Consider the following 22,035-nt stretch of genomic DNA (forward strand, 5'->3'; position numbering starts at 1 on the left):
GGACTTATTGGGATGACTTCGTAAAGGAAGTACGACTTTACGACTTACATAAAGGCGTAAAGGAAGTAAGGCTGTTAGCCATGCAAATATTTAGGGAGAGACCATATTAGGCTCAAGGAACAGCCAGGCATATTCAAGAAATATCACAAGATTTTCTTCTGTTCTTATTTTTCTCAGAGTTTTTATTAGAAAGTATAGCTTAGTTTGGCCAAATGTCCTTTCAGACTCTAATGAAGAGGCTAAAATTTTCTCTCTCTAATCTATTTTCTGTATGTATTAATAGATAAGTTATATATGTTTAACTTGATTAAATTAGTTACGTTGTTAATAACCTCGATATTTATCTAGGCTTGTTGTTTTGAAATAAAGCCTATTTGGTCATGGTACAATTTCATTTGTCATTTGTAGGATTCTATATGTGAATAGTGTATTTAAATTATTACATCTGTATTTACATTAACAGTGGTCTTTTGTTTCTTCATATGTCAGCACTCATTATTCATTTTCATTTTAGTTTTATTTAGTGACATGAATTGAAGAAGCTTTAATAACTTTATGCTGGAAAAATTTCTTCTTTAAGAATTAGATAAAACTTGGCTTTGAACCCAAGTGTTCCTGATCCTTTTGTGAAGTAAAGATTTCATGAATTTTAAAATTTAGTTAAACTGGCTTAATAGAACATAAACTAGGCAATTGGGCATATGACAATAAGAAGATAAAAGTAAAATAACACTTGAATTATTGAGGAAATCATCTTGGAGTTAAAATAAATACTATAACAGCATTTCTATAACCATGGGAACTAGCTAACAATATATTCTGCTTGTTATGTTGAAGTTCAATATATCTATCATTTGACTTTTCACCCACTTTTGTTATATAGAATCTTGCTCTAATGGAGTCTTTGAAAGTGATAGAATTATTTTTAGTCATAGTTTTAAATATTCTAGGAAAATTTGCTCAAGTGTTTCAACATTCTTTCCTCACTAAAGTTAAGTGGTTCTTTTGCCTATTGAAATTCACTGATATTATTACATCCTGATTTTAGGAACTTAAATTTACTATCCACTCAAACTTTATTCTTGATTGTAATATTTACCAAAACTCAAAAATTACTGTATACTTGAACACTGTTTTAGCCTGAAACTTTAGGAATTCAGAATTATTAAAATGTTAGTAGTCCTTTTTTAAACATATAACCAGATATACATTTGTGCTGTGACTTTTTATTTTAAAACGGCATGAAATTTGGACTAGAAATGCCTGTATGCTTGGTATTCCTTTACATATATATAGAGTGTTTTCATAAATTAAAATACAGGAAAGACAAAGAAATGAGTGAATGCATCCTCAGGAATGTCACATTACCTTTTTGGATCTGCTTTATCCATGATAATTCTGGTCCTCATGCCCTATTCCATCTACTCCTGGCTCTTCTAGCACCGTTCTGTATCTACTAGTCATAGTAATAAAAGGTGAGAGATGACAGTTTTAAATAATCCCAAATCTCTTCTTTCTTTCACATTGCCTCCTCTAAATTCTAGATTATAGTTGATTTTTCACAGGTCACCCACTACTTCCAATGGTGATGTGATATGATCTTCCTAGATATAGTTCTATACCCTATTTTCCAATTGGATAATCTCTGCTACTCCACTTAATTTACTATCAACCCAGTAGCACCAGTTCTTGTGACTATTGTAGACTCCGTTCTCGGTCAAATGTCTCTCTTAAAAGGCTCTATCTCCTGCCCTGAAAACTGGCAGCCACTATGACCCCAGGTATAATCTGTAGGTATGAATGTATTCACCTGCACTCACACTACTGAGAGGATAGTGTGCTCCTCATTTGCCACCCTGCAGATTCCTCTGAAACCTGAATGTGAATGCAGATGGTCAGGGCCAGAGGACCCTCTAACTCCACTTAAGAAAGCTTTTAAAATACAATTTTCTCTCACACTCTTACTCTATAATACATGTAATAAATCAAGGTTTTCCCCACAATTAATATAAACAAAAAGTGATTACATAATAATATATATAATAAAAAGTGATTTTTTTATTCCATGTTGACATGTAATTAACATCAGCAGCAAAGCATGTGATTGTATCTAGTGTTAGCCTTGTTGTTTTGTCTGTAAGGCAACCTGTTTAAAACCATTCCTCAAAGTCACATCTAATTTCCTTTTCAGCTAGAGTCAGGGCTTTAAGAAAATGATGTACTGCACTTAACAATATGTCAAGAAAGAGGAGTCAAATGTTAATGTGGAATTTTACGTAACTGTTTTCCATCACTGTCATCAGTAAGCGGCGATCTTGCTCTCTGGAGATCTAAATCTTACTTGGTAGTTCTAGCATCATGCTAGGCTAGTTACTATTATCCTCACAAACTTTCTTATTTCCCTTCTTGCTACTTTTGCCCACATACACAGTCAAGGCAGTATGATAGAATAACTGTGATAATTACTATTAGATCAAAATGCACATTTGATTTGCATCATACAATGTGAGTAAAAATGAAAAAAATAGCTTGATTTATTGGTGAAGATTTCTGATTTTGCAGGAAGATGACATTCATCATTACTCATGTAGAACCTGTATTTTCCAACCTGACAGTATCAAGCTGATGAAATATGCATTCAAAGCAATAGTAGCAAAGCAGAGAAAAATTTGAAAAAAAAAACCAAAACCCTCAATCCTGTTCAATGAAAAAATGAATATTCCTGCATTTATTAAGAAATGCATATGTGGCAAGGACTTGAACTTGTTACTCGGTTCTCAGAAAGAACCATAACTGAGCTTTTAGTAAAAAACAAACCTAAGTTATCTATGGTGAGATTTTACAATTAAAATTATTATTTTTATTTTTCTCAATTACACTTGAATGAAAACTTCAAGACTGAAGTACACATGTAAAGCAGTTGTCCACTGCCTATTTTCGAGGGAACCATATTTAACTTCTTCATGTTTATTCTCATATTTACCCTTAAGATACTCATACTGTTATTTATTATTTAATGGTAGAAAGAAATTATTTGCTGTACATTTACTATAGAATGTAACCATTGGCCTATTGTGTTCCACCATCCCATATATTACACTGACCAACAAATTCTCAAAACAATTATGTAATAATGATTATATCAGTGTTAAGTGCTAATACAAAACATAAGTTCATAAGTTCATACTAAGCCAAAAATTGAATTAAAAAAAGACATTGGTACCTTGAATAGGATTGTCTTGCATCTATAGAAAAATAGGAGAAAATTGTTATCTTTACAGTATTACACCTAGTGATCCATGACATACCATAAGTCTTCCATTATTTAAAAATTAATGTTGTATTTGTTTGTTGATATTGAATCAAAACCAGTTGACCCTTGTATTGTTCAAAGACAAAATTTAACGAAGTAAATTTGAAAGTCTAATGCACTTTGTTAAGCCATTTATGAATCAGGCAGCATCCCATCCAACAAGTAGAAAGGAGCTCCAAGTTTCTGTACAAAATGGAAGAATTTTATATGCACACATGAGAAGGGACAATTAGTCAAAAAGAAAGAAAGAAGAAAGGCAAGGGCAAGAGGCCCTTGTAGATTGATTACTTCATTTTCCTTTGGGAAATGGAGAGGACCCATGGGACAGATCACCTCCTTGGTGCTAACCAGAAAACTCCTGACTATTTAAGACTACATTTCTGGGAGAAATTGAAACTGCAATTAGATTAGGTATTAAGCCCTAGTTTGGTGACAGCCTAACATATATATTACTCCATTTTGGGCCTATGGTTTTCTTTCTAACAGCTTATTACTTTGTATCTACACTATTCCATGCTAAACACCCTTAGTAACTCAACTAGTAATATCTAATGTAATGATGTCTACAGGTTCCCAAAGATTTTTTATGCTCAAAATTATTTTATCTCTGAATAATGATAGTTTTATTGCTTCTTTCAATTTTCGTGCATTTTATTAGCTCTTTTCTTGCCGTATTGCAGTAAGACCTGAAGAAAGATTAAAAGAAACAAGATGGTGGACATATTTGTTTCATCTCTGATCTCAGAGAGAAATGTCTCAATAAATCACCATTAACAATGACATTTCTTCTAGAAATTTCTATATCCTCCTTATTTTTTTAAAAGATTTTATTTATTTTTTATTAATGAGAGATACAGAGAGAGGCAGAGACACAGGCAGAGAGAGAAAAGCAGGCTCCATACAGAGAGCCTGACTTGGGACTCGATCCCCGGTCTCCAGGATCACGCCATGGGCTGAAGGCAGGCACCAAACCACTGAGCCACCCAGGCGTCCCTATATACTCTTTATAATATGAAGATACTCTTTTTTATATTCAGTTTTCTATGAATTTTTTTCAAATGTATTTTATTAAATGCTTCTTTGCATCTATTTAAATTATTACATAATTTTCTTCACTTTTAAACTTTTTTCCACTTTTAATGTGATAAAATATATTACTTTTTCCTGCATGTGAGTGAATTTTATTCTGTCCTCAAGTTTGTGAATTCTATTTTTTGTCATTTGACTGATTCTATCTTCTGTCATTGAGCCAATCCAATAAGTTTTTTTTTAATTTATGTTAATGTATTTTTTAGTTCATTAGTTTTCATTTGGTCCTTTTTCAAAATTTGTATTTCTTTGCTGAGATTTTGTAATTTTTCATTTGATTCAAGGGATTTGTATTTTCTTGTTGAAATATTTTTATTAAGGTGACTTTAAAATCCTTGTCAGATAATACCAGTTTGTAATTCATCTAGTTGGAGTTAGCTGACTATCTTTTATCACTCAATTTATGATTTTCCTGGTTCTTAGTGAGACATGTTATTTTATTGTATTCTAGCCACTTTCTTATTATTTTGAGCCTATGGATCTTATATAAGATTTTTTTTTCCTTTTTAACAGGAATTCACTTTATTTACCATACAGGTCATAGCCTAATTTTGTGGACTGTGGTCCCATTGCCAATATACTTATTTAGAACAGTGTTTGGCTTCTTTGATCAGATTGATTTCCCACTGTTCCCTGCTGATGCTGTTTGAGGAGATGGAAACCGTTTTCTCAGGCTGGGCCCCTGAAACCACTAAGTAAACAAAGGGATGCTTTTTTTAAACATTTTTTTAAAAGATTTTATTTATTTATTCATGAAAGACACAGAGAGTCAGAGAGAATCAGAGACACAGGCAGAGGGAGAAGCAGGCTCCATGCAGGGAGCCTCACGTGGGACTCCATTCCGGGTCTCCAGGATCACACCCTGGGCTGAAGGCGGTGCTAAACCGCTGAGCCCCCAGTGCTGCCCCAAAGGGATGCTTTATCCAGCAGTGGGTAGAAGTTGCTCTGTTGGGTGAGGGCATAGAAAACATCCCTTCTCTGTGCTATTCCTCCTGTCCTGGGATCCCTAACAAGTTCTTTTTTCTTTCTACCTTTCAGAGTTTGATTTGCATTTCAGTTGTCTCTTGCAGGTTTTTAGGTGTTTCTAGTTACTGAGGGAGAACAAAGATGAAGTCATGCCATCTTCTCCAGACCAGAAGCCATTCTAAATCATTTTGATAGCTAATTCTCTAATGACTGGAGGTTGAGCATTTTTTCTAGATGTTTAATCACAACCTATGATCCCATGTTTATTAACTGCCTTCACTAATTATTCATAATTCTCCTTTTAGTTGATGTGAGATTTTAAAATTATAAATATACCTCTATCTTTTCTAATATGTTTATTACAGATAACTCCTCAACTTGTACTTCTTTTAGTATTTCTTATGTTTGTCTTGATACAATTTTTGAAGAAATTGGTGTTATTTTAACTGGTAGAACTAGGTCTATTAATTCTATAATTTGAAAAGTGTTGAGAGTTGATGATAACAGTCTCCACCATTATTCCAAGTCTGCAGGGAAAGGAAAATAAAGTATGCAATGATATAACAAGAAAATAATATCTATTTATTTTTTGCAAAAGTCTTGAATGAATTGGGCCAATTTTGTTTAATTTGGATTAGACCTTTCATTGACATACAGAGTCATTTATTTTTTATCTGTAGGTGGTATATAATACAGGTTCAATAAATACTATTAAGTTAATGACACAGTGGCTTGAGCACCACATCTTTCTGTAAATGTCATAATCTCTCATATTGCCTAATATAGACTATATACTAAGAGACCTCTATAAGTATTAATGGAAAATGATGACATTGTGAATGAACAGAGAGGACCACCAAATCGTGGGAAGAGGAAGAAGTGATGGCTGTATTCCTACGATGTTACATAATTCATTCTTCCTATGTTTAATGAAATGTTCTGTCCACTAAGGAAAAAAGAGAGGTGGAAAAGACAGCAAATCACTTCAAGGTTTTGCAATCATATAACATACTTTGTGACCACACAAGTAACTATTATTTCATTCTTTTTTATTTTAGGTTCAGGTGCTTCGGAATGCTGGAGAAGAAGTGACCCTAACAGTGTCATTTTTAAAAAGGGCACCTGCTTTCCTCAAACTCCCACTGAATGAAGATTGTGCATGTAAGCATTTATGAAGAATAGGTAAAATGCTCACATCATCATATTTACTTTCTAAACCATTATTTCCTGACAGTAATTGGTAATTTTCTTAAAGTTGAGATTTCTGCTTGAATACAAATATTTTTATATCACAAAACATTCTATGAATACTTATGCAAAGGGAGCAGATGTTATTTTTGTTTTAGAATGTACTCAGCACATTTACGGTTATTTGCTAACCTATAATTAGAGGCATAGTATTTATTGTAAAAATAGTATCACATCAACTACACACATTTTGTGTCTCTATTATATTTCATTCATAATAATTGATTAATATATTTTCTCTAACTATGAAATGATATACTTTCATTTGTCTACTTGACTTGCTAAACAAGCATTTACACGTAAGTTAGTCCTGCTGAGGCTAGGAAGATTGAAGGAAACCAGTTCATGTGGAAACTCATAAGAGTAACTTAAAAATCTCTGTATCGATTTATACATTAAGAAATAAAATAGGGCCGCCCCCGTGGCCCAGCGGTTTAGCACTGCCTTCAGCCTGGGGTGTGATTCTGGAGACCAGGGATCGAGTCCCACATCAGGCTCCTTGCATAGAGCCTGCTTCTCCCTCTGCCTGTGTCTCTGCCTCTCTCTCTCTCTCTCTCTCTCTGTCTCTCATGAATAAACATAAACATAAACAAAATCTTAAAAAAATATAATATCATCTAACACTTTTGCTAAAAATCAAAGAAGAATATATTTTTGAGACATAATTTGCATGTAATGAAATGCAAAGATCTTGAACAATTGGATTGGTTCTGACAAATGGACACATTTGCTTAATCCACATGCCTTTAAATCACAGAAAGTCTCCTCTGTGCCTCTTCCCAATAAATAACATCCTCAGAAACAGCCATTAATTTGATTTCTTAACATCAACATTTCTTCTCCTAAGACTTTTTTAGAATGGAATCATACTGTATTTACTCTTGTGTCTGGCTTCTTTCATAATGAAAAATCACTTATATATTTCAATTGTTTTTTCTTTTACATTGCTGTGTTATATGCCATTAAATGAGTATGATGAAAGTTTGCTAATTGTTCTTCTATTGATGGATAACAGCGGTTTCCTGTAGTTTGCCACCATAGATAGAGCTATTATGAACATTTTTGTAAAAGGTTCTTGAAAGTCTTCCAGTTTTATGTCACTACCGTAAGTACTTAGGAGTGGAATTGCAAAGTCACCAGGTAGATGTATAATTAACTTGTTACCTAACTGCCAAAAAATATTTCTAAAACGGACTATATTTCTAGACCTCTTACTCTCCACTCCAGCAATGTATGAGAGTTCTGGTTGCTCTGATTTATCACAATATTTTATGGTCACAGATTTTTTTTAAATTTTATTTATTTATCCATGAGAGACACACAGACGAGAGGCAGAGACACAGGCAGAGGGAGAAGCAGCTTTCATACAGGGAGTCTGATGTGGGACCCAATCCCAGATCCCCAGGATCACGCCCTGGACTGAAGGTGGCGCTAAACTGCTGAGCCACCCGGGCTGCCCATTTTTTTTTTTTTTTTTTTTAGATATTCTATCAAGTGTGCAGAGGCAGCTTGTTATAGTCAAAATTGCATTTCTGTGAAGACGACTAATTATGATCATCTCCTTATGGTGTATAATTTGCATATATCATTAGAGTTTATATATCTTATTTTGTAATGTGTCTGCTCATGTTTTGCCTATTTTTCTGTTAGTATGTCTTCATATTATTGTACTGCAGGAGTTTAAGATTATATTCTGTATACAATCATTGTTGGCTATATGTATTACAAAAATTTTCTCTCAGTCTATAAATACCGTATTTTAACTAAAACTGTCTTAAGTTTGCAGAAGCTTTTAATTTTGACGATATCTAATCTACCATTTTGTTGTTCTTTTGCATATGGTTATTTTTTTCTGTATCTTCTTTAAGAAATATTTGCCTACCCCAAAGTTGCAAAGAGATTCCCCTACATTTTTCCTAGAAGCTTTATGTCATTGGCTTTTAAGTTTAAATTTAAAATCCATCTTATATTAATTACTTTTTATGTCTGAGCTAGGAATTTATAATCAAAAAGTTATTTTATTTCCATTAATTTTGGGGTTTGTTTTTCACCATAACTACCATGTTGATGACATAGGATAGGTTTTCCAATTTTGTGATTTTTCAGTATTATTAACTGTTCTAGGCTCTTTACATTGCTGTACATATTTTTGAAATAACACATGGATTTTTACAAAACCCAATTATGATTCTGATTTATAGATAATTTTGAGAATTAACACATTAACAACTTTAAATCTTTCAATCCATGAACATGATATAACTTTCCATTTATTTATGTTCTAATTTTCTCAGCAACATTTTAGTGCTTTCAGTGGGAAAGTCTTGCATATCTTTCATTACATTTATTTCTAGGAATTTTTTATTTTACCATAAATGGTATTTAAAAATAGTTGTCCAGTTATTGTTGCTAACACATAGACATAGTTTATTTTTATACATGCACATATTCTGCATCTATTAGTTCTGTAGGATTTCTGGTATATTTTTTAAGGCTCTCTAATTATATTATCTGTAAATAATGAATTCTGCTTCTTTCTTTCCAATCTATATTTTTAAAATTCCTTTTTCTTGCCTATTGCAATGGCTAGGACTTCCAGAAAATGTTATACAAAGTATTAAGAATAAACATCCTTCTCTTGCTCAAAACATTAGAGGAGAAATTTCCAGTTTTTTTTTATCACTAAATATGATATTAGCTCTAAGTACTCACACATGCCCTTTATTAGGTTGAGGTACTGTTCTTTTATTCCTGGGTTACTGTGCATTTTTCTTGTTTTTCTTTTTAACATAAGGAGATGTTCAATTGTCACATTTTTTTTTATATTCATTGAGATATATTTTTAATCTTTTAAAAATTCTGCTCATACGGTGAATTTTTAAATATTTATTTTGAATGCCAAATTAAACTTGTATTCCTAAGATAAACACCACATGATCATGAAATGTTAAAGTATATTTAATATATTACTGCTTTCAATTTGCTAATATATTAAGACTTTGTAAAAAATATGTTCATGATGGGTATCCATATGTACATTTTTGTGATGTGTTAGTGGGATTTTGGTACCTGAGTTTTTGATGTCTTCATGTAACGTGAAGAATCACAACCTTTATCTTCATAAAGAATTTTCTTACCAGTAATACTATATTCTTCTTAAATAATTTAATAAATTCACCAAAAAGGCAACTTGACCCTAGAATTATAGTTTTTATTTTGTATGAATTAATCTCTTGAATTCTTATAGGATTTTTCTAATACTTTTCTTCTTCTTTTATAAGTTTTGGTAAAGTGTTTTTCAAGATTTTTTCCATTTTAAGTTATGAATTTATTTGCATGAAATTATTCATCATATCCTTTAATTATTCCTTTTGATGTTTGTTGGCTTGCAGTAATAGTATCTTCACATTCTTGATATTAATAACTTGTGTTTTCACACTCTTGCTACATCATTTTTGCTATGTGTTTTACTAATCTTTCCAAAGAACCTATTTCTCTCTTGGCTAATTTTGTCTATAATTTTGTTCCAATCTTACTATTCTCAACTTTTATTTTTATTATTTTCTATCTTCTACTTACTTTGATTTAATTGGCTCTTTCATATCTAACTTCTTAAAAAGAAAGCATAGATCACTGAACTTGTATCTTTTTCCTATGCATACATTTAAATCTTTGAATTTCACTCAAAAGACTGCTTGGATCTGTCACAGAATCTGACATATAATTTCATTCTGTTAAAAGTGGATATAAATTTTAAATAAAAAAAAATTTAAGTAATGTGTTTATCCATTAAAATGTTGTCTCATAAGATACAATGCAGATAAATATCAAAATAAAAATTAGCTAAAACAAAGTATGAAATTGTTAAGATTTAAAAAGTGGAAAAACTGTATTCATGCTAGTTTGGTAGAGAGACCTGCAATCCCCTTCTTAGAGACAGGAAAGCTATGGAACTTTAAAGTGATAATAAAGAACAAAATTATTTGTTTTTTTTTTTCAACACATTAATATTAGGAGTGTTACTTATGACCTCTGATGTTTGAATATAAGTATAATATTTCAAGTAAAAAATGGGAGTCAATTATATTAATAGTGCATATTTGTCAACATTAACACCTTCAATATATACAATGTTTTCCCAAAAAAACAATCAAAAATTTTAAAAATGTATTCTAATCTTAACTGTAAAAATTTCTGAATTGTGAAATCTCGGTTTAAGACATACATTACTCATATTTAGAGAAAGATATTAGTAGGCTTCTCATGAGAATCTGATATGAAGTTTTTTAGTTTGTTTCACCAATTTAGATAGCATCAGTGAGGGTACTTCCAATTATAACATATACCAAGAGCATTTATAAAGAAAGATCCCATGCAAACTTATTTTGCATCATGGAAAATTATGGTATCTAAAAATATAACTTGCTGGTAGGTTGAAACATAATGATAAATAGAATTATGTAGACAACCCAAATCCTGCACCGTTATAATTATGGATCATAAGTGTAGGTCACTTTGGATAATGAAATGAAATAATAATTTTATAAGGTTATATGTTTTAATAATAAAGCCTTGCAATATTTCTGAAATCAAAGATAAATACATGAGTCTCTTTCGGGGTCTCACTTACCTTATTTGGCAAAACTCTGGCTTTGATATAAGTGAAATAATAATTTATTTTACTACCTGATTTTCTTGACATTACTGAGTATATGGAAATATATAATGTAGAATGCATCAACTAGAATATTTGGGTGTTCTAACCTTTCGGGTGTTGTGATATTTTTCCTTGCAGGTGCTCCAAGTGACCAGAGCAGTGGCACCTCCTCACCTCTTTGTGACAGTGGCTTGCATCTCAACTATCATCCCAACAATACAGTAAGATGATCAAAGCATGGTTCAGATTAATAAGGACATAACACAAAGAAAGCAGAAGAGTAAAGTATATATATGTGTGTATATATATATATATGTATATATATACACACGTATAATATGTATGATCATATAATATATATGTGCATATAGATGTATATTCATAGTCTGCAAAAACTGCTAATAAATCTCATTGCTCTGATACAGTTGAAATACTTGTTTGCTTCATCCTTTTTGTTTGTTTGTTTTTATTTTTTTGTATGTGTGTATGTGTGTATTTATTTATTTATTTATTTATTTATTTATTTAGCTTCATCCTTTAAGAGTTAGTAGTTAAAATGAGCCAGGAAGGAAAAAATACATAGGTCAGTTATTTTTTAATGTCATTTTTATCCTTATAGGTCTGCATTAGGCCTTATGTTAAGCTATAGCGACTTTGTGAGATCACACATAATATCATATAATCACCTTATAATAGTGCATAGTGTATTTAACTTCATGCTTTATGTGATTTGACATGATTTTTGTCATTTTTCTTTTGAAATCATTTAGCTGGAAGTAGGTATCTAATATTCCATTTGGTAGGATTTCTTAACAATCTGCAGGCATACCAGAAAACAATCTCACCCACAAAGTGAGAATAATCTAATATCATGTTAAAATGTCACAAATGTTAAACTATACATATATTTAATCATTGATAAAATTGGCATGCTTGTTTTTTTAAACATTTAATAAAATGTTAAAGTTTCTTTTCCACTTGAAATTTTGAGTAAACAAGTTTTTGTTTCTTGGATTTCTGTTTATAAATATGCTTGAAACTCCTTATATTTCATCCTCTAAAACACTCACACATGCTAAAGACAAAACAGTTCTCTCAGGTTATATGCGAGTCTAACAAATTTCCCCTGGGATCACAAAGAAGAAGAGTACAGTTAAGTAGAATTTTATTTTTCTATTCCACGTCTTAAGATATAAAACATATATAGCTTCTAACTTGTAAAATTCATCTTTCATTTGAAATTCTTGACCTAATTGTGTCATTTTACTTAAAGTACTCCTTTTGAGTATCTCCAGCCTTCATTGTACCTCACTGCACCAGTTCTATTCTTTACCTGTGTGCCTTAAGTACCTACATTCTTTTAAATATTATTATTTATTTGTTCCCAAAGAGGAATCCTTGGCAAGACCAAAGGTTATCTCTGCCTGCATACACCAAGCACCTCCTGGTGTACTTCATCTGATCTTTTTTATTTTTGTTCCCAAAGAAATAATTGTCACATTATAGATAATATTTAAAACACTGATCATCAGAAGATGGCAAGATTGGAGTGGCTTAAATATCCTAATGAATCAATGAATATATACATTCTATGTTGCCATTAGCAATTCTAATTCTAATTCTAATTCTAATTCTAATTCTAATTCTAATTCTATTTTACAGACTTTTTACAATCTCCAACCAAATCTTTACCTATTACTTCAGAAACCGCTCACCTTCTTTCCTTACAACCTAGATGCTCTTGATGCTTTCCATGTCCTACCAGGCCCTTTACTGGGCTGGAGCAACTACCCCCAGCTGCTGTGAAAGCTCTTCTCCCCAACCCACTCCATTCACTGCTGACTTTCTTAGAGCCTGGGCCTGAGAATCTGGAATCACTACACCCTCCCAGGGTATGGCTGTAGCCAACAAATTGAGGACTTCAAGAGCCCACATCTCTGGCAAGGTTGTTACCTGTCTCATCCATTGCTTCCCTCAGTCCTCACAGGTTTTTCCTAAGAACTTTCCCTTCACATATCATTGACTCAAAAGTTCCCATCTCAGCTCTGTTCCTCAGACAGGAAGGAAGAGCTCTTTTACTTCAGAGTGGGAAGCTGTTTTATTCTAATTCTTGTCTATTACCTGTAGACTCCTCTATAATAATGAGAAGTAGAGAAGTGAGCATGGAAGGGCTATGGCTAAGAATCAGTCTGGCTTTTTAACTCATCTGGTTGACATACTAAAATATCCGTGGATTTAATTTCATAAACCATGCTTCTATGTTGTTGCTTATTATCATGTTCTCCTTTAGAAAGATATAATTAAGCAATAAAATTACTGAGTGATTCTACAACATGACTGTTCCAAGTAAATCCCTCTAATATAAATTTTTTTAAAAACAATTGTAAATTTCCCTTATAGGATTTATGTCTTTCCATTTTCAAGAGGGATTTTTATTTTCATTTTTAGCTTTAAGATTGAACATTATTTTGACGAATTCTGAAGGTATTAAGTGCAGAGTAATGCATGATACTTATCACGATTTTAGAGAATAAGAACAAAGATGTATAAATTGAAATAAAGTATATTAAAAATATTTTAAATGGTGAAATAATCAGGATAAAAACCTGAATTATTCTTTGCATAGTTTCACATCTGATTGTGAATGGTAAATGTTGTGCTATGATAGATATGGTCCTAGAATCATAAAGATGTAGGTCTGGGTACGCCTGGGTGGCTCAGTGGATGAGCATCTGCTTTCAGCTCAGCGTGTGATCCTGGGGTCCTGGAATTGAGTCCCACATTGGGTTCGCCACGGGGAGCCCGCTTCTCCCTCTGCTTATGTCTCTGCCTCTCTCTGCCTTAGTCTTTCATGAATAAATAAATAAAATCTTTAAAAAAATATGTAGATCTGAGTGAATCTGCCTGACACTGACATTTGCAGGCTGGCTGACTTGAACCAATTATTTACTGTAAAATTTCTCAGGAGAGAACCATGTGTACTGGGGCCCTTTGAGTTGGTTCTAGACATACACTGATGTGTGCTTAATAGTTATAGGGCAGCTTAGTGGCATCCACGACACTTGAACTTGCTCCAGTCTGTTCTGGTCATAGAAACTTAGTTTGTTTACCCTAGTGCATCACTCAGGATTGTTGTTTTTTAAGTACCCTCATGCAGAAAAGGTGGGGAAGCAATCATTTACTGCACCTAAAAAAGTTTTAGGTTTTTCTTTTGTGAGAGGAAGCCTTGTGACAAGCCTTATCTTTGGACATGAGCATAATAAAGAGCAGAGAGTTTAAATTGTCCCTAGGTTAAAGGACTAGTCAGTTGGGAAATTGACATTTTTTAACACAGATGGTCTGATTCTGATTCTTTACCCTGTGGTACTGTCACCTAATTGATGCCATTTCATTGTGTTGACCATCTATAACATGTGATATTAAGGCTAGAAGAAAAATTAATATGAAACCTATGTCTGCGCCTTTGCAATCACCAGATAAGCATGAAAGGCATCCTTGTTGCATCAAAAGCTAGGTGTCTTGGAGACCAATCACCAGTAGGGGCCCCTCACTAGATGGTCTTAGCAAGTCTGCTCCTGCCTTCCTACTCTGCCTGGTATTCTCAACAACTGGAAGGATTTAGTAGATTTTTATTAGCACAGTTGGTACCAGTTAACATAATAATGCCAAAGAGCACTCAACTTTTAGTGAAAATAATGGAAGTTTTTTCCCCTAAGCAATTTTGAAGAAATTAATACCTTAAAGAAAATGTTAGGGATGCTACCTGGCTCAGTCGGTAAAGCATGTGATTCTTGATTTCAAGGCTGTGGGTTCAGGTCCCATGTTTGGTATAGAAATTACTTAAAATCCTTAAAAATAGAAAATGTTAATAATAATATTGAGACTAATGGAGTTTCAACATCTAGACTAAAATAGGATCTCCTTCTAACATCATCACTCAAAAATTATAAAATCTATAGAATATAAAGAAATCAAATTGTGACTTGGCCCCTTACAATCCCTGGAAACTTAAATAAAACATTTTTACATGTACTACTGCCAGGAAGAGATATTTAGGTAAAGCTGAAATAATGAAAGAAGTGTGAATCATCATCAAGTGTGAAAAGCCCAAATTTTATTCAAATCTGTCTCTTCTTTTTTTTTTTTTTTGTCTCTTCTAAATTTAAGGAAAAAGACCCAAACTTCTAATGAAAGTTAAAATACATGTAATTTTAAACCAGCACTGGTTGATTTAACATGACTTTAAAACAATGTAAGAAAATACAAACGTTATATAAACATAAAGTTAAAACAATGGACACAGATTTCCTTAAAAAGTTTTTTAAAAATGTTTTATAAGAATATACATTCTATTCAAAAATATTTACCAGTAACAGATAAATCACAAGCACTTGTATAATATTGTTTAGTGCTTAGCAGATACTCAGAAAATGTTGGCTGATGGAAAGAACTACAACTTATTTTTATATTTGTCACTTACTACTTCATTACAGTTACAGCTTGCCCCATATTTCCTGTTCCTGAATGAATTCAGTTCTGTTATTGTTCTATTTTTTTCTCCCTTCTCCCCACTCCATTTTTTTTCATATGCTTTCTCTACCATTCTTAATCTTAATGGTTCCCTCCTTACTTTCCTATAGAATTTTGTGGCAATGAATATGGATCCCTTTTTGAGGCAGTCTATAAATGTCTTTTGATTATTTTGGGGAAAAAAATGATCCCCCAAATGAAAAGTATTTGTGACAAAGGAACTCAAAACACAGAACTGAAAAAAAGAATATTGATTTGTTTGTATTCTTTTCAGGACACATTGTCATGTTCTTCATGGCCAACATCTCCAGGCTTGAGATGGGAAAAGCGATGGTGTGACCTTAGGCTGATCCCGCTGCTTCATTCACGTTTCTCTCAGTATGTTCCTGGGACGGATTTGAGTCGGTGAGTTCATGCTAATAGGGTCTGATTTTCTGTACATTGCACAGAGGCCTGCAACCAAAGTTTGAACATAATATGCTTTTTATTCTCAGCATATTTCTAATAGTAGAAAGAAGAACTATGAAAAAATAGTATAACACAGTAAAACATTTATGAATCTGATGACACAAACCTTAAGTTAAAGCCCTGACTGTACTAATTTGCTATAATACATTCAGTGTCTTTAGTAGATACAGTTTTATTGTGATTACTTTTACCTCTTATCTTAGTTTTAGTAAGTTGCTTTTTCTCAAGGAAATTATACAGTTTATTTAAATAGCAAACTTTATTTTCATGTACTTGGTAATATTCTCATATTATCTTTTTAAATAAGTGTGAATCATTAGCGATGTCCTGAAGCTCTTCATTATGTGTATGTTTTATAAATTATGAATTTCTGCTTTATTCTTGATTGTTTTCATTCTTAAATTCTTTGGCTTGACTTTTTGTTCTTATAGTTCCTTGAGATTGATATTCTAAATATCCTAAAACTTCTCTGTAACAAGTGGTATTGTAAATATTTTAGGCTTTGTGAGCCTATTGTCTCTGTCACAATTATTGAATTATTCTGCCTTTGTTTCATGAAAATGGCCATAGACAATATGTAAATGAATGAATATAGCTGTGTTCTAATAAAACTTTATTTATAAAAACATGTCAGGTAAGATGTGGTCTGTAGGCCATATTTTGCCAACTTTTGGTTTGATCATTGATTTTTCAGACATCCTTTGCTAATATGTGTAGTCAGAACTGCATTTCCAACAAAGTCTGCTTTAGCTATACCCAGAAATTCAGGATTATATCTTGATTTATTTACATAGTGTTTGAGTATATCATTTGATATAGTTTTCTGAGTGGCTGCTCAAGACACTACAATATACATACATATCTTATCACACTGCTGGTATTGATGTTTTATCACTAAATGAAGTATAGAAACATTACTTTCATTTAGATTCCTTAATCCTCCCTTACTTTTTAAGTATAATTATCTTAATTTCTTCTACATATATCAAGCACCCTATCAGGTGGTATTATGATTTTCGTTTTTCTCTCCTTCTGTCACTTTGTTAATACAATGTTAGCTCTTATATTATTCTTGCACATATCCCTGAAAATTTATACTTGTGTTTTTCAGTTTTCCTTCTGCTATAAGACTGAGTAAATTCTATTGATCTATCTTCAAGTTCTCAGATTTTATCTTTTCTTGTTTCCATTCTGTTGCTGAGCCCATTTAGCATGATTTTATTTATTTTGTTGATATGTTTTTCAGTTCTGTCATGTCCAGAATGTGGTAGAAGCTCAGCTCTCCATAGTGAGATCCTGCTGTCAGGGAAGAGGAGATGGAGGGAAAGCTAAGAGCAAGGATTTCCACCTCCCATCACCTCACTTCACCTTGGTGATGACAGGTGGGAGTGGAGGTAGAGCTTCCTGCTAAGCCATGGTGGTTAGCATGGGAGGAGAGGCAGAGTACTGACTAAGTCCATCTCATACCACCTCACTCAGTTTAATTGCTGCAGGGTGAGAATTGGGGGTTAAGCTTCCCACTAGACTTTACTGCCATTACCCCAAGGGGAAAGGGAATACTGCCTGCTTCTAGGTGGGGGATGGAGGATCAGCTTCCTGCTTGGCCCCTTGAACACCACTAGACAAGGGAATCAGAGGATGTGTGAAAGATTATTCCCCTGCTTGACCTGGCTGAACCCTGGGGGAAGGGGATAGTGGTTCCATTGATGCTTGATTGGATAAGTACAAGTTTCCAAAAAAGATTGAATGTGGTTAGTCGACTTATTTCCTAGTCCATTAGGGAGAACAACATTTCTTGGAACCCCCCCTTTTTTTGTCTTGCTGTTAGTGATTCTGAGTTGCAGACTTCTAGAGCACAGTGTCTAGGATGTATGGAAGGCAATAAGTAAACCCATAAGACTTACTACCTTGTCATTCCTCAAGTCCAAAAATCTCTAGGCAATTAGCCTTGTTTTTTTTACTTTCAAGCGTTATCTATACCTGTTGTTGGATTATGTCCAAGGTTCATTAGTTGCCTTGGGGAGCATTTGAGAGGAATTGGACTACTCTTTCTTAGCCAGAATTGGAAGTCCACAAAAATTGATATTCATGAGGTTTTTAAAAAGTATTTATTTAATTATATTTTCTAATTTTTGTTATAATTACTTCTTTGACTCAAGGACTATCTAAAAGTATATTGCAGAATTTCAAAAATATTTTGGGATTTTTCTAATTGTCTCTTTTGTTGTTGCTTTCTAGTATAATTTCATGCAAAATAATTTCAAGCCTTTGATACTTGTTGAGACTTAATTTCATCCAGTGTATGAATAGTTCCAAATGTTCCATATGCATTTAAGAGTATTGTCATTTTCTTTAGTGAGGTATCATACATATTTCAACTAGATTATATTTGTTCATTAAGTATTCTAAACCTCTGTATCATTATTGGTATTTTTGTTTATTGTATGAGATATTGAGAAAGGTGCTTTTCAGTCTCCTACTATGATAGTGACTTTGTGTGTTTCTCCTTGTAGTGTGTCAATATTTGCTGTATACATTTAATTTTATATTATTGGATATAAATAAATTTATAGATTTATGACTTTTTTATGTATAACCTACTTATCATTATGAAATGTTCTATATCTCTGAAATTGTTTCTTGCTTTTGAGAATTACACCAAATATCTATTAGCTAATATTTACATTATATATTCTTTTATCCATGTCTTTCAACTTTTATTAGTCTTACTCTACAAAATGTGTCTTCTCTGAGCTAAATCTATTTTTCTTTTATTTCTCTTTTTACATCCAAAATAACTTAATCTTAATCTTCCACTTGGATTATTTAGTCTAGTACTTGTAATTACTATTATACTTGGGATTATATCTATCATCTTAGTATTTTTTTCTATTCAACACTTTAGGTTTTTGTTTTTTACAATTAAATATTTTATCTTGAGATAATTGTATTTTCACATGCAATTGTAAGAAATAATATAAAGATTCTGATTACCCCTTATCCATTTCCCAAATGGTAACTTCTTACAAAACTATAGTACCATACCACATTCAGGAAATAGATAAGAGTGGATTTCACCACTCATTCAGATTTCATATGTGTGAATGTGTGAGTGTATAGTTGTATAGAATTTTTTCTCGTATTCACAGTCTTTTATCCACCATCACAATCACAAGCAAGAACAATTTCATGAAAACCATAAGAACCTTCCAGTTGCCCTTCTATAACCATTCCAATATCCTTCCCCTCCAGCATGTATGTCCCTGACCTCTGACAATTTATTAATTTTTTCTTCATCTCTATTATTATGTCATTTTAAGAATACTATATAAATGAAATCTTACATTATGTAACCTTAATGGATTGAATTTTCTTTTTTTTTTTTTTTTTGGATTGAATTTTCTTACTCAGCATAATTCTCTAATAATTCTTCCAAGTAGTTGCATTTTTCAATTGTCCATTGTTTTTAAATTTCTAATAGCATTCCATGGTACGGATATACCACATTAAAAATATTCACCCCTTGAAGGATATCTAGGTTGTTCCAGTTCGGGACTATTTTAAATTAAGATGCTATGAAAATTTATGTATGTTTTTACATGAATATACTCTTTCATTTTTTTGGTTAAATGCTCAAGAGCTCAATTGTTGAGTTGTATGCTAATGACATATTTACTTTTGTAAGAAACAGGTATACTGTTTTTTAGAGTGGTTGTACAATTCTACATTCCAACCAGCATTGTATGAGTGATCCAGTTTCTCTACATCTTTGGCAGTATTTGGTGTCATTGCTGTCTTTTTAGTCTACATTCTGATAGGTATTTAGCAATATATTATTGTGACCTGAATTTGTGTATCCTAATGATATTAAACATCTTTTCATGTGCTTCTTTGTCACACAAAATCCTTTTTGGTGAAATTTTTTTTATTATATTATAATTAACTTATTTTTTGTTTTTTTGTTTATTTTTACTATTGAGATTTGAGAATTTTATTTACATTCAAGCTAAAGTTCTATATCTCAAAACATTGTTTTTTTGTATTTTTGTATTTTATTTCCCTTAATTTGTTAAGGTGTTTTTGACAATAATTAAAAATTATTGTTTTTATTTCCTTTTATATACATATATATAATATATATATTTAAGTTTATACTTTTTTGTTTGTTCTAGTTATTACCTAAACATTATACCATATGTCTTAGTCCATAAGTCCATAAGTCCTAAGACTAAGGAAAGACTGAGACTAAGTCCATTCAGACTGCGATAACAAAATGGGTCATTTATAAACAACAGAAATTTATTTCTTATAGTTCTGGATACTGGAAGTCCAAGATTAAGATACTATGATGGTAGAGTTCTCTGATGAAAGTGATCTTCCTTATTCATATCAGTCGTCTTCTCTCTATGTCCATATAAAGTGGAAAGGCTAAGGATTTCTCTAAATCTCTTTTATAATACACTAATCCCAATCATGAAAGCTCCACTTTCATGATTTAAGCATCTCCCAAAATTTCCACCTATTATTGCTCTCATGTTGGTCATTAAGATTTCAATATATAAATTTTGGGGGTGAGGGCAGCGGGGAGATAAACACTCAGATGATAGCATCATACAGTTTAATACAATTTACTAATGTTGTCTTTTCAGAAAATGCTAGAAACTCAGAATGCTTTAATTCTTTTATTCCTTTCTATCTTTGGACATATTTCTGATATGATAATAATTATATATGTATTTTAAATTCCTCAAGAAATTATGTTATTTTCATATAACTCTTCATATATATCCCACATTTAATCTTCCTGTTTTTCTTTCTTTCTTTTGGTTTTATTTTCTTCCACTTTCAGAACTCTCTTAATAATTTTATTAACAACATATTTTTAAATGCATATATTTGTTTTCTTTTTACTTAAAAAAAATTACACAGGCAGATGATGTAGAATCACTTAGTTAAAACAATTTATGAGAGAAAAGAAATTGTTTGCATGAGTCCAGATGACTCCCCACATTTTTATTTTTATGGCACAGCAATACATCAACAGCTTTTAGCAATTGAATTAATTACACTCAATAAATATTACAGTAATAAGCAGTTATAAACATAGCACTATTCAGAGTGGATTGCACAGCAATTCAGATTCAAGAGCTAATTTATTGTTCATTCATTCACTCAATAAATATTGATTTAATGTCTGTAAGTAGGAGGTGTTGTGTTTGGTTCTTTCCCTGAAAGAGCTTAAAGGACAGAGGCAGTTGCATCAGTGAGGAGAAATAAATAAATAAATAAACGGATAAATTACTGGCCCATGATGGCAAATATAGGAAATTACTTATGTTGGTTTCAAAACCTAGGATGTTATTCTTTGGTTGGTTTTCACAAGGCCTGTAATTTTAATTTTAGTGATAAATTACCTCTTATATTTAATTGCAACAAAGATGTGTTATTGTCATATACTATTGTGTAGGTATGAATTTAAACATCACAATATTTTTTTCAGTGATAGAAGTTTATGTTCATCTATGATAATGACCTTAATTTAGAAATATATATCGAATTTCAATTCTGAAGTGTCATAATATTGCAGAGCATTGAAGTGTTAGGTTATTAGAATGGGAGTAGAGATTGTGGGAATTTTGGCTATTTTTTAATTGCTAAGCTTAATTTTCCCTATATGAAAAATGAATATTAAAACGTTATATGTATAATTGAGTAGTGGTATCACCTACTGCATGCTTTTCAAACAGTATGAAAATCAGTAGTG

General features: G+C 32.0%; 1 protein-coding gene across 6 annotated transcripts in view; it reads left to right on the forward strand.

The window, feature by feature from the left end:
* SNTG1 (syntrophin gamma 1) overlaps window positions 1-22,035 on the forward strand; it is an 818,484-nt gene that overhangs the window by 616,840 nt on the left and 179,609 nt on the right. For all 6 annotated transcript variants that reach the window (XR_007407164.1, XM_049103928.1, XM_049103927.1 and 3 more), the window contains 3 exons: window positions 6,427-6,529; window positions 11,412-11,494; window positions 16,078-16,208. Coding sequence is in view for 5 of the 6 variants with exons in the window: in XM_049103928.1 (XP_048959885.1) it covers window positions 6,427-6,529; window positions 11,412-11,494; window positions 16,078-16,208 (317 nt within the window). In the remaining variant the exon portion in view is untranslated. The remainder of the gene's footprint in view (window positions 1-6,426; window positions 6,530-11,411; window positions 11,495-16,077; window positions 16,209-22,035) is intronic.

This window comes from Canis lupus, chromosome 29, assembly GCF_003254725.2.
Source record: "Canis lupus dingo isolate Sandy chromosome 29, ASM325472v2, whole genome shotgun sequence".
NCBI classification, from domain to species: domain Eukaryota; kingdom Metazoa; phylum Chordata; class Mammalia; order Carnivora; family Canidae; genus Canis; species Canis lupus.